Source organism: Mustela lutreola, chromosome 9, assembly GCF_030435805.1.
Source record: "Mustela lutreola isolate mMusLut2 chromosome 9, mMusLut2.pri, whole genome shotgun sequence".
Lineage (NCBI taxonomy): Eukaryota > Metazoa > Chordata > Mammalia > Carnivora > Mustelidae > Mustela > Mustela lutreola.
This window is the reverse complement of record NC_081298.1, coordinates 42,361,752-42,375,266: the sequence shown is the minus strand read 5'-3', so window position 1 is coordinate 42,375,266 and position 13,515 is coordinate 42,361,752. Positions and strand designations below refer to the sequence as shown.

The window sequence follows — 13,515 nt, the reverse complement described above, 5'->3', positions numbered from 1 at the left end:
TTTATTTATTTATTTGACAGACAGATCCAAGTAAGCAGAGAGGCGGGGGGGGGGGGGGGGGGGCGGCGGCGGCTCCCCACCAAGCAGAGAGCCCAACACAGGGCTCAATCAATCCCAGGCCCCTGGGATCACAACCAGAGCAGAAGGCAGAGGCTTTAACCCACAGAGCCACCCAGGTGCCCCTTGTTTTGCTTTTTTAATACTTTCTTTTTTTAGGGACATCTTAAGCTCACACCAAAACTGAGCAGAAAGCACAGAGATTTCCCATATATCCCCAGGGCTCGTTTGTTTTTAATATTTGGCTGGATTAATTATCCAAGAAAAAGAAGAATAAAGCAGAGGATGTTAATCTCCATGGCCGCTAGCAAAGATGGAACTCTATCCTGGATCACTGCATTCTACCACCACCAGGACCTGACCATGGCAAGTGGCTAAAATTAAAATTAAGGGAATTTAACCTCTGTTAGTTAGCAGCTTGAGAGCTATGCAAAGAAATGTAGATTCCAGAGAAGGATATCAGCCCTCTATGCATTTCTGACACTGACAATCACGTTTTTATAGATTTTCTTTTAACGATGGATTTACTTTAGGAATCCACAAATAAGCCTAGATAAAGATGTGATGAGTATTTACCTAATGTCAGGTTCACCAGATGAACAACCATGTAAACACACTGGCTGCAATAAACATAAAAAGATACTTTACTACTAATCAGAGAAATGCAAATTAAAAGAATAAGAAGCCATTTCACACCCATCAGATTGGCAAAGGTTTCAAGACTCATAATACCAAGTGGTAAAAAGAGATGGAGAAACAGGCTGATAAATGTAGCTGATGGGATGCAAACTAGAATCGCCTATAGGAGAGTAAAAAATACATACTTGCACCCTCCAATCCAGGCTTCCACTTCTAGGTCTATAGCATGAACACATTCACTAGCGCTACATACGTAGTAACATAACATAAAACACAGAAACCATATACTGCAAAACTGAGTAGACAAAAAAAATATTAAAGCATGAAAAACCGGGGAAATGTTCATCAACAGGGAAGTAGATAAAATTGCAGAGTCATACAAACTACTCAGCAGTTAATAATAAAGAGTCACAGCAACCGCTAAAACCAAAATTCATCCCCCTCCCCCAAAAAACTCACCAAGGTTAATTTTTAAGTTTCAAAAAGATACATAAAGGGGCGCCTGGGTGGCTCAGTGGGTTGGGCCGCTGCCTTCGGCTCGGGTCATGATCTCAGGGTCCTGGGATAGAGTCCCGCATTGGGCTCTCTGCTCAGCAGGGAGCCTGCTTCCCTTCCTCTCTCTCTCTCTGCCTGCCTTTCTACCTACTTGGCATCTCTATCAAATAAATAAATAAAATCTTAAAAAAAAAAAAAAGATACATAAAGCACAGCATTTATATGAAATTGAAAAACACATCAAAACAATATATATTACTACAGATGCATACATACATAGCTAAAAGTATGGAAATATCAATGAGAATGAAATATATTAACTTCAGCTGACTATGTTAATCACCTGAGCTTTGTGTTCCTAGGAAGCAGGTAATGGTTAAGAAATCCACCCCCATCATTCTGAGTTTTGGGAAACTGTAACAAAAAGATCCTGCCCTTGTTTATTGTGATAAGACCTGTCCCTGCAGTTCCTCAAGACTCCCGGTTTTACCTGCCCCCAGGTCCTTTACCTTTTTTCTGAGACGTTCCTTATTAATTAATGTTCTCCCAATTGCAATAGCCTGAAAAAAATCATCTCCTTAATTGGCCAGTACATTATGTCTTTGACCCAGGAGTGCTTATCTCTGGGGAAAGAAGAGAATGGGATGAGGAAGAAGATGCAGATTTAGCTGTAACGGTAACATAGAAACCTGAAATACGGAAAAAAGTTATTTTCTTTTTTCATACAAAGGGACCTGTTATTCTGTGTACCTTTCTGCTTAAAATGTTTCAAAAATTAGGGACGCCTGGGTGGCTCAGTTGGTTAAGCAGCTGCCTTCGGCTCAGGTCATGATCCCAGCATCCTGGGATCGAGTCCCACATAGGGCTCCTTGCTCAGCAGGGAGCCTGCTTCTCCCTCTGCCTGCCATTCTGTCTGCCTGTGCTCGCTCTCTTTCCCTCTCTCTCTCTGACAAATAAATAAAATCTTTAAAAAAAAAAAGTTTCAAAATTAATTTGTAAATTATTAAAACAATGTGTAGTCAAAAAGATCACAAGTCAATCAATTCTTTGCAGTCTGTTTTTTCACATTAAATAAGTAAGCACATGAACGAACACATGCCCAACCTATTCCATTAGGCTGCTGTAAGTAAACGTGTTTTTCCTAATCACCAAGTGATAAAATTTGTAATTCATTCTGGGCCAATTAGCTGTGCTTGTTACAGCAGGGTTCTGACTAGGGCAAGGCTGAATTATCTCGTAGACTTTTATTATTTCAGGGGCAAGACTACACTCCTACTCCCATAGAGCCATATAATATGCTGTAAATGTCATACATGATTGGTTACAAGAAGCAATAGGCAAAGTCTACGTGTAGAATCTCGATCCATACCCAACGAAAGAAGTACTGAGCAGATAACCCTAGGAACTTAATGGTAGACTAAATAATCTTCCTATATACACACAGAACAAAAGTTTTGTTTGGAGTGGGTAGATGTGCAGGACAGGCTTTTTTTTTTTCCCTCCACTGTAAAGTGAGAGTTTGAAAACATGAAATCTCATCTTAAAGTGCCCAAAGGTGAGCTTTCGAGTTGGTTTCAAATTGCTTTTATTCCCAAGTGCTTCCAGAAGGCTTGCTGAGTACCAGGAAGTGATTTTGTTAATGCAGAACCAACCCAACAGTAGCTAAAAATCTTTTTTTTTTCCTTAGAAATAAAGAACGAAAGTTGGGGGGCGGGGGCGAGTGGCAGAGAGAGGGAGGGAAAGGGAGGGAGGGGGAGAGAGAGAATCTTAAGCAAGCTCTCGCCCAGCCCGACTTGGGCTGGATCTCACAGCCGTGAGATCACCACTTGAGCCAAAATCAAGATTTGGATACTTAACCAACAGAGCCACCCCTAAAATTTAACCTTAGCAAACAAACAAAAACTTTAGAAATTTGGAACCCCAGTTTCAAATTTAGAGGTAAAGTGCTAAAATCTGGTATAATAAAAGAACTTTCAATCTTCATAATACTATGTAACAGCTGACACTGAAAGGAGATGGTCTGTGCCTACAAGGCTAAATAGAGGAGTAATCTTTCCAAATGATCAGTTTATATTCTGAACTCTATTTGCAAGCATTCAAACAACAAGAGCTTCTAAGGTCTTCCTGACCTCCCTAAGGCCAACAGGTCAAAATACATCTGGAATCCACTTATCTTTGCTGATTTTTAGTTCTCCTCCCTCAAGAACCAGTAAATAAAACAGACGCTTCATTTTATTTGAATGCATAGAAATAAAGGAAGTTAAGCTTGAACTAAAATTTAAGGATTTAGCCAAAGTTAAAATGCTTGGACCTGTTTTCAAAGATAAAGTGTGTATTACAGAAACTCAAAATAAAAAAAATGTCAAATTAAAAGAACATAAAGCAGGCTCCAGCCCACTTCAAAGCATTCATCAGAGTAGATGGTCTTAATTTTATGAGAACTCAAACCCTTAGATTTAAGTCTTACAGAGATTTATAGAAGTCTTAAGATGCTGCTCCTCCTTGTAGTTTACAGAATTAAACCAAAGAAGAATGGAAAACTGAACACTATTAAATTCCTACCGCATCTCTTTAGTCATCAAGAAACTACTAACTGGTCAATCTCTTTTTTTTCCCTTGCATTACCTTAAGAAAACCAAAACTGTCATTCAGAGAAAACATTTTGTATGCCAGTAAACTGGTATCAACTGCTTCCAGGCAGACAGATGCAATAACAGTGTAATATTTCTAGCAAAGTCTGGTAAGCCTTTGCCTGCTGCAAATCATTGACCAAAAATGGTAACAGCGAGTGCAGGCTAAAGAAAATGACAAAATGTTCTACTTGATCGTCCAGTTAAGAATACTATTTTAAGGCAAATTAGAGACAGTTTAGAGGGGAAACTATGCAAATTAAGCCAAGTGCCCATCACTTAGAATATAGTAAACATATTTACTTTTAATGACTAGGATAATTCAATGGGCTTTTAAAAAGTTTTTCATCCGCTTTTATTAGCATCCCAGCTTCATGCCCACTCCTCGCACGCTAAGTTCTGGCAGAGCCAAACTGTTCACAGGTAAACAAAATTTCTAACCATACATGGAGAGATCGGGTAGGGAAGGGTTAAAAGAGCCACTGCCAAGCTTGACAAGCACAAGAGTGCTGCTGGAAGCTGATTGCCAGATACGACAAACAAAGCGGCTGCGAGGCCACCCTGTTCTTAATCAGACCAGGGTAAGGCTCGTGGTGATCATTCCGCCCTCTAGGGTTGTTCAATAAAGGCCTTATTTTCCTTAATGAGAAGGACCGACCTCACGGGCCGAAACTCGCACGAGTCACTGACCGCCTTGACGCCCGGCTTTGGGGAAAGCTGCGCCAACAAGGCCCGCGCGGGATTCCGACGCCCCCCACCCCGGGATGGCGGACTCCCAGTCAACTGCACCGAGGGTGTGGCGGTGCTCGGCCCCGGCAGGTCGTCCCCAGGCCTGGGCCGGTGGAACCGCGGGGACCATGCTCCCGCCCGCGGCCTCGCAGAAGCTGCGAGCGAGGCAGCGGCCAGGAGCCGCCCAAGGAGCGGGGGTCCCAGCGGGTCCGCGAGCAGTGGAAGCCCAGAGATCTTTCCCTGCCTGGGGGCTGCAGCTGGGCCTTCGTTCCCCCATCCCCCGGGCGGGGGTGCGCCTGCCGCCCCTCAGCCCCGACCCCCACCGCGCCCCGGCGCCCCGCAGCCCGGGCCGCGCCAGCCCACGCCTCGGGCTCCCTCCCACTCACCATCTTCTCCGCGGCGGTCGCAGTGACGCGGGAGGGGGAGCTTGCCGGCGCCGACTCTGCAGAGCGTCCTTCTCACAGCAGAGGGACCGAGAGACCCAGCGAACAGGCGACGCGAGCCGCGAGCCGCGAGCCTACCAGGGGGCGGGTGCACGGGCGCGCGCCTCGGACCCAAACGCGACTGCGCACGTCACGCGCTGCCTGCCGTTGCTACGCAACCGGCCGGCCAGACAGCGCCCTGCCCAGAGAGCAAACGGAGGGTTCTGCTTCGCGTTCCGAAGACAAGGGAACTGGGCCCTCCTTTCACCTGCTCCGGCCTGGGAGGGTGGGTCCTCCCTTATCTACTAGGGACGAGGAGACAAAGCTCGGGCTGGCACCTGATCCGGCAAAGGATCAGGCAGAGCTAGGGACCCTAATTCCCGGCTGGTGGGCGGGGCCACGTGGCGCCCCGCCCACAGCGCTGCGGCAGCCCTAACATGGAAGTAGCCACCTGGCCAGGTGTGCGCCGCGCTGGGGGCGGGGCCTGGGAGGAGGCAGGAGGAGGAGGAAGCGGGGGGTGGGGAGGACGCGGCGGGGGTGGAGGCCTGGGGGTGGGGAGTGGGGAACCAGGGTGGGCGGCTTCCCGGGAGCAAGAGACCGGAGGGCGGACGGCGGGGAGCCCAGGCTCGGGCCGTGGCCGGGAGAACACATCCCGCATTTTTTACCTACTTTGGTGCGATTCCCGCCATCCTCCCCTGATTGGCCCAGCCGGCCACGTCGGGCCCTCGCGTGAGGGAAAAATCTGCACATTTTTCCTTCTAACCGAGGCGCCCGTGGCCATTCGGAGTGCTCTGTGAGTCACTGCTAATTTCAGGTCTGGAAAAAACAAGGAGTGATTTATTTATCTTTGGGAACGGCCCGGGGAAGGAGGCCCGGCGGTCCACAGGGGTGTGGCTGGGAAACGGTAAAGTTTTCCTGGGACGGTGGCGCCAGCCCCGCCGGTCCGTTTTGGGGGCTTTTAATTTGGGGTTGGGTTTTTTAAATGGGCGGTTACATCAGAAACACAGTTTTGAGAGGGCTAAAAGGAATCCCAGTGTTTTTCTCCTGAAGGCGTTTTTGTGGGCAGTAAAGGGTACAGAAAGAATTTACAACTGGGATAATTACTTAAAGTTTTACTTAATTTAGGCTACCGAGAACATCACGGCCTCTACCAAAATTATTTTAATTCTCCAACTGTAAGTCTTTGGGATAAGGCGGTTTTTTGTTTTTTGTTTTTGTGTGTGGCTTATGTTCTGCCCACTCAACATAGAAACTTATTTCTCATTACTCTTGTCTTTTTTTTTTTTTTTTGGCTATTCTTTTCTAGAAAAGAAGTAAGTTGTGGCAATTCTAAGCCTTTACCACCTGCTACAAGGCTTTTGCAGGCTAGAGCAGTGCTTAATCTCTCAAGCTTCAAAGAGAACTTGGTAAAGTCAGATTTGTGTGTCCTGGCCCCCAGAGTTTCTGACTGTATATCTGAAATAAGACGCGAGATCTTGCATTATAACAATTTCCAGGTGATGCTAATTCAGCTGGTTGGGCACACACCGCACTTTGAGTAGAAAGAACCCGTCTGTATCGAACTGCAGATGGAATCCTTTATTTCTCTTCATGGGACTCGGTGGCCCCTCCACTTCTAAAGTCCTCAAAGACTTCCTTTTTAGTTCAAAGTCAGTCCAGCTCATTACAGAATAACAAACCTGCCTGCTGCTTAACCTCTCTTCTGCATTTCATCCTCCACCCTGCCACCAGTGTTCTACCCAAACAGAAGAATCTAACCTGGTCTCTTTCCTCTCTAAAATTTTCTAAGGCTTCCTAAACAGGACCATCTGGTCCTTCTGCCTCTGGCCATTCAGCCTACCTTTTCAGCTCAGTCTCCCATATCTTCCAAAGTACCTAATTTCTTTGCAGACTAAACTTCTCATTCTAGAACCCTTCTTACTCTTTCTAGGTGCCATAATTATGGATCTGTTAGTGTCTCAGGCTGGAATGTTCTATTACCTCACCCTTCTGAAGACCTCTGACCACTTCCCAGGGGATCATTAGTGCTTTCTCCTTTAATCCCACATCTCATCACTTTTCAAATCCTGATAGGCAGCCAGATCACCTGAGAATCTTATTAAAATGCAGAGATTAGATTTAGGTCAGGTCCTTAAGCCATACTTTGAGCAGTGGGTGAGGTTTTATGATTTTCCTCAAATGTTAATGTAGCTTTGTAATTGTTTAGATAAATTTGCCACCACCACCAGTTTAAGCTGAGAGTTCTTCAAGGACAGGGGCTATTTAGTATGTATCTTGTATGGACTGGGATAGTCCCTGATATATAACAGCTGTTTATTACACATTTAGTAAGTGAACCAATATCTAAAGATATTTTACAATTCATCAGGCAAACTTCTATATCAGTTCACTGGAACCTATGATGAGCCCCCGTTTTGAAGAGTCCATTAAACTTTAGGGCGCCTGGGTGGCTCAGTGGGTTAAGCCACTGCCTTCAGCTCAGGTCATGATCTCAGGGTCCTGGGATCGAGTCCCGCATCGGGCTCTCTGCTCAGCAGGGAGCCTGCTTCCTCCTCTCTCTCTCTCTCTGCCTGCCTCTCTGCTTACTTGTGATCTCTCTCTGTCAAATAAATAAATAAAATCTTAAAAAAAAAAAAAAAAAAAAAAACTTTAACCTCTGCCTTTACACATAAATTTTCTAGATCTTTCTATTCCTCAGACCACAGAGGGGAAAAAAAAGTTTTGACATAAGTTCTCTCCTTATATATGAGATGGATGTATTCCATGTTAAAGTTAGAAAACATTTTTCATACTTTTTCTGAACATATAGGCACTTCCTTTTTTTTTTTGAAGATTTTTATTTATTTATTTATTTGACAGAAAGATCACAAGTAGGCAGAGAGGCAGGCAGAGAGAGAGGGAAGCAGGCTCCCCGCTGAGCGGAGAGCCCGATGTGGGATTCGATCCCAGGACCCTGAGATCATGACCTGAGCCGAAGGCATCGGCTTAACCCACTGAGCCACCCAGGTGCCCCAGGCACTTCCATTTAAAACCAATAATATGAGGGGCACCTGGGTGGCTCAGACAGTTGAGTGACCAACCCTTGGTTTCCACTCAGGTCACTGTCTTAGGGTGGTAAGATTGAGCCCCACAACGGGCTCTGCACTCAGCAGGTTGTCTGCTTGAGATTCTTGTGCTCGCTTGCTCCCTCTCTAAAATCTTAAAAAAGAGAGAGAAGCAAACCAATAATATGAGTGGCAAGGAAGAATAAATTATATATCAATGAGGAGTTTGAAGAGAGATGTATGTTAATAGGCTGGAAAAAGCTCCCTCCCCCTGCCCCACAAGAGATATAACCCTGTCAGTAAACAGTGTGGGAAAACTGTTTTTAGTATCTCCCCTGGCTCCCTACAAATTCACCTGTTCCCTCTCCCCTTGAGCATCCCTACTGTCTAATCTCATAGTCTCAGTTCCCTCCTCTGAGGAAAAGTCACTAATTCTTCTTTGTTCCTCTATGGGTAATGTGGGTTTTTTTCCTCTTCTTTCAGAATTTTTAAAAATCCTTGATTTTCTGTACATCTGAAAATGATGTATCTAGGCATAGTGTTTCGTTTTGTTTGCATTCATCCTCCTTGGTGTTCTCTGAGTTTTCTGAGTCTGTGGTTTGGTTTGATGTGTGTCAAAATTTGGCAAAATTCTCAGTCACAGTTGTTTCAGATATTTCTTCTGTTCTTTCTCTCACCTCCGAGTATTCCCATTTCATGTTACACCTTTTGTAATTGTCCGACATCCTTGGATATCCTATTCTGTTTTTTTCAGTCTTCGTTGTCTTTGCTTTGGGGATTTGAGGATTCTGTTGATGTATATCCTCTAGCTCAGAGATTCCTTTCTCCTCAGTGCCCAGTATTACTTACTAATAAGCCCATCATAGGCCTTCTTCATTTCTGTGGCTTTTGTTTGTTTTGCCTTTTAGTATTGCTTTCCAGTTTTTTCTTGATAGCTGGACCCGATGCACTGGGTGAAAGGAACAGCAGTAGACAGGCCTTTAGTTGGGAGAGGATGGAAGCATTCTAGAGTTCTATGATTTGTTCTCATTTCCACCAAGCCTGTGCCTCTGGATTGTGAACTTCACAAGTGTTTCATAGAAGCAACCCCCTACCTTCCCCCCACCCCCATCCTGTTCAATGGGACAGGATAGCTAGAGTGGGCCCCAGTTGAGTGTCTTCTTTCCCCATCAGTTAGGCTCTGGTAACTAGTTTACCCTCAGCGGAGGCTTTGTTGAAACAGAAGTCTCTGGTGTATTTCAAAATGGCTCCTTACTTCTCCTCCCCAATAGTAGAAGCAGGAGGGGATTTTTCTTTGACATCTACTGTGGGAACCTGGTAGAGCTTCAGGAGGTGACACTGACATGCAGAGGTCCCCTATGACTGAGTCTCCCCAGAGTTCCTAACTCGCAGACTTGTCCACATTGAGCCTCCAGCAATCTGTCAGTTACAGTCCTACCCGAGGAACTGATTCCCACGGTGGTTTCTACTTGTGAGTCTCTGCTCTGGTAAGCCACAACTCCTGGTATTGGCCTGTCTTGTCTACAGTTTTGGGCACAGCAGCTTGCCCTGTATTCTCCTCTCTTTTATGGATGCGAGGAGGAGTTGTCTGTTCAGCTTTTTACTGGTTAGGACAGAGTGGCAGCTTCCAAGCTCTTTATATGTGGAGTGGGGAAACCAGAAGCCTACCCTGTTCCTTTTAAAGAAGCTTCCCAGAAGTGCCAGACAGAGCTCACACTTTTATCTCACAGACCAGAATGTAATATTAATATTACATTAATTAATTAATGTAATAATTATTAATGTAATTAATATTAATTAATGTAATATTAATTAATGTAATATTAATATTATAAAATAGCAGTATATGACTTTTACTTTACCATGAAGACTAATGGAGAAATCAATACTGTTACTACATGGTACCACACTGTTCCCATGAATATACTTGAATATATTTAGCCCTGTCCTAAAATAGATGTCTAGGCCCTTGTGCTGCCAATCCAAGAGGACCCAGCTATGATAAAGGAATGTCCAGAATGTATTTTTGACAGCTTGCATTTGCTTTGTTTTGTATAAACCCCCTTCTGTGGTGTTAAAGAGGCAACAAGAGGTACCTCAGCTCTTTTGTTCAGCATCACATAGGACTGATGTGTCATGTGGTCTTACAGGAAAGGTCATGGATTTGGGAGCAGATCACTCACTCCTCTGAGTTCCTAAGGAACATTTATTTCTTCACCTTATCTCATCTGTAGAATGGGAGTAAGTAATAATATCTACCCATGACAGCTGCTCCTGGTTATCTCGCTATACCCACTTTCCCCTTCTTCCCTGGTAAAGGAACCCCAATTTCTTAGCTGAGTACATTGCTGCTCAGGGAACAGACCCCATTTCCCAGTCTCCCTTGTAGCCATAACACAAAGCAAATAAAACCTTCCAGACCCTTACAGTATTTGGTATTTAAAAAAACACAGATGGCCTCCACAATGCACATGTGACTTGTTTTTATTCATTCATTCAGCAGTATATCTTGGGGATATATCCATATTGTCTTCCCATTTTTCAGAAGTAATAATGCGCTCTCTATGGTTCTGATCAGGTTGCTATACTCCTGAAAAAGGAGCTACAAAAAGATTCAGAAAGGGACAAATAAAGGGATCCAGTATTTGATTTAAGGATAGACTAAATGACTTTAAACTTCCCAGGATGTAAAGAAGCCCAAGGGTTGAATTGATCACAAGTTAAAATCGTGAAGGGTAGGAATGAAGTAAATAGAAATTCTGCAGCAAATTGTGACATAAAAATAAGAGGGTTCCTTAAAAGCTCAAATCTGTGCTTTTAGGAAAAATCAGAGGGCTGTTATACGTAAGGACAGGAGGAAGATTGCAGGATGGAAGGGAAGGAAGACCTGCCACAGGCAGTGACAGACTGGTAGGGGTAAACTCTCTGGTTGGGACCCATTTTCCCACTTCCCCACCCCATTATTCTCTGCAAACCTCCACCTCTCCCATGACTACCAGGGAGCTAGAAAACGTCACTATCAGTGAAATGCCCACTGCCAAGACTGCTGCATAATGTCCAGGCAGCTTGGAGCCCTAGGAGGGGCAGTGTGAAGATGGTACCAACACATGCAAATGGGTTGTCCAAGCTCATAACTTTCCCTCACCCCTCTCTCACCTCGCCTGCCCCTGGGGACCAGTTATATCATGGAAAGGAGAGGGTACTCACAAGTCATCTGGAAGGGCAGGGCTTCCTGGTTGAGGTTGGGGGTTGTGGCATCCAGGGCAGCCACAGGTTGCCCCAGCTTGGTGCATCTCCACCTGTCTTCCCCCAGACTCTCCAGGAGTGATGCCTGTTCTGAACCCCTGCCCCAGGTATTCTGTACAAAACCCCAGCCTGATGAAAACCCTAAAGACATATGTATGAGTCCATAGGTGAAGCTCCTAAGACAGAGGAGGAATCCAAGCATTATGATAGAAAGGCAACAAGCTGAATAATTTCATGCAAAAGAAGCAGGACAAGAAATTAAAATGAGCATAATAAATATTCTCAGATAAGGAAAGAGACCAAAAGCAAGAATGAGCAGTTATGGAAAAATTGCAAACATTAGGAATATACAATATTCTTGAACTAAAAGATTCAATGGATGGGCTCGACAATAAAATGGAGATATGTAAATGAAGAGATTAAGAGTCAGAAGATGAGATTGAGGAATTCACTGTCTCGATGTGTCAGGAAAGGGTAAAGAGGAGGCACCTGGGTGGCTCAGTGGGTTAAAGCTCTGTCTTCAGCTCAGGTCATGATCCTGGGGTCCTAGGATTGAGCCCTGCATCAGGCTCTCTGCTCAGCGGGGATCCTGCTTCCTTCTCACTCTCTCTGCCTGCCTCTCCGCCTACTTGTGATCTTTGTCTGTCAAATAAATAAATAAAATCTTAAAAAAAAAATAGGAAAGGGTAAAGAGGATGCAAAGAATTTCACAGATGTGGAGGATTAAGAAAAAGGGCCAGTATCTGTACAAAGTATCACAAAGTATGGTGAAATCAGCAAACCAATGGAAGAAAATCCTTGAAAACTTTAGTTCTGAGATCAAGAGTTACATGCTGTACCAACTGAGCCAGCCAGGTGCCTCAAAAGTAGGACATACTTATGACTCAGTTTAATACTAACCAGTAGGAATCTAAACAGCCTGGCCTTTTTAAAAGATGTTTGCCTCATCCCATCATCCATTATAACCACCTGAATTTCTTCTTACAATTTCTCGTGTTAAAAAAGAAAAAAGTTCATCAGGCTCCTTGCTCTGCAGGGAGCCTGCTTCTCCCTCTGACTCTGCCTGCCACTCTGTCTGCTTGTGCTCGCGCTCTCTCTAACTCTCTCTCTGACAAATAAATAAAAATAAAATCTTAAAAAAAAAAAAGAAAAAAGAAAAAAGTTTGTTTGGGAGGCAATGCAAGTGTCTTGTTTACATTCATAATAGGATGCCACTTTGAAATGCTTTCAGTTAGATTTGACAGTTATTTACTGCGTCCTGCTGTGTGCCAGTTATGGTCATGTTAGCTAGCAGGAATACAAAGATAAAGAAGTCATGGGCCCGCCACAAGGAGGTCATGAGTGAAAACAGATCAATGCCAAGATAAACTTGGCCCAGGTCCCCTTGGGAACTCTCAGGATCCTATTGATGGAGTAGATCATACCTGGGAGGTGTTCCCAGATCTTAATGAGCAAGGCATCCGGAGACAAAGGAAGTGAGCATTAGTTACCAACATGATTTCTCACTTAGATTGGTGAATATGAGTGTGGACAAGATGGTTAGAGGGCCAACTCAGAGAGTGATGATTAGAGGAGGAAAATACCTAATGTTCCTACCCAAAAATTTGACTCCATGGACTGAGAAACCTAGAGAGATAAGATGTACGGGGTTTTTTGTTGTTGTTGCTTTGTTTGCTTTATTTTTTGTTTTGGGGGATGTTCTGGCCTACTTTCCAGTTTTCCCTTCTGGGGGGCAGGAGGAAGGATGTCAAAGGGTGCTTCAGCCAAAGAACCCTAGCTCTGACCAGTGAGGAAACTTGGAGAATATTCAAGAACAGCTCCACCGGAAACATCCGAGGGACAATGGCCACAATGTGAAGTTGGAATGCCTTTTGATATAACTGTAAGGCTCCAGCATTTCTATCACCAGCCTTCCAAGAAGTTATTTGGTATCACTGGCACAAATTCTGGTCCTGACTGGCTGTGTGACCTCTCAGGAGGTGTGTCTCTCTGAACCTCCTTGTCCTCACCTGCAAAGTGAAGGTATTGATGAGGTTAACTCCTGTGGTTCTAGAATGTGATGCCTGCACTATACAGAAGACTTAATGAGTATCTAGCGTTGCATTAACAATTAGTGGAGTATCTAAGTAATGCTAAGGGAGACCTCTGAATTTTGATTCGTAAACTCTAGGCCTTGGGGCCCTGTGTTTACAGCAAAATCAGTAAGTTGCTATAATCATCCAGGCTATGGACTCCTAGCTTCTCTCAGCTGGT

The 13,515-nt window shown here is 44.5% G+C and overlaps 1 protein-coding gene across 1 annotated transcript in view; it reads right to left on the bottom strand.

The window, feature by feature from the left end:
• DSTN (destrin, actin depolymerizing factor) overlaps positions 1-5,327 on the bottom strand; it is a 37,433-nt gene extending 32,106 nt beyond the window's left edge. Inside the window, exon 1 of the mRNA XM_059134107.1 lies at positions 4,937-5,327. Coding sequence (XP_058990090.1) covers positions 4,937-4,939 — 3 coding nt within the window. The 5' untranslated portion in view covers positions 4,940-5,327. The remainder of the gene's footprint in view (positions 1-4,936) is intronic.
• Between the last annotated feature and the right edge of the window lie 8,188 nt (positions 5,328-13,515).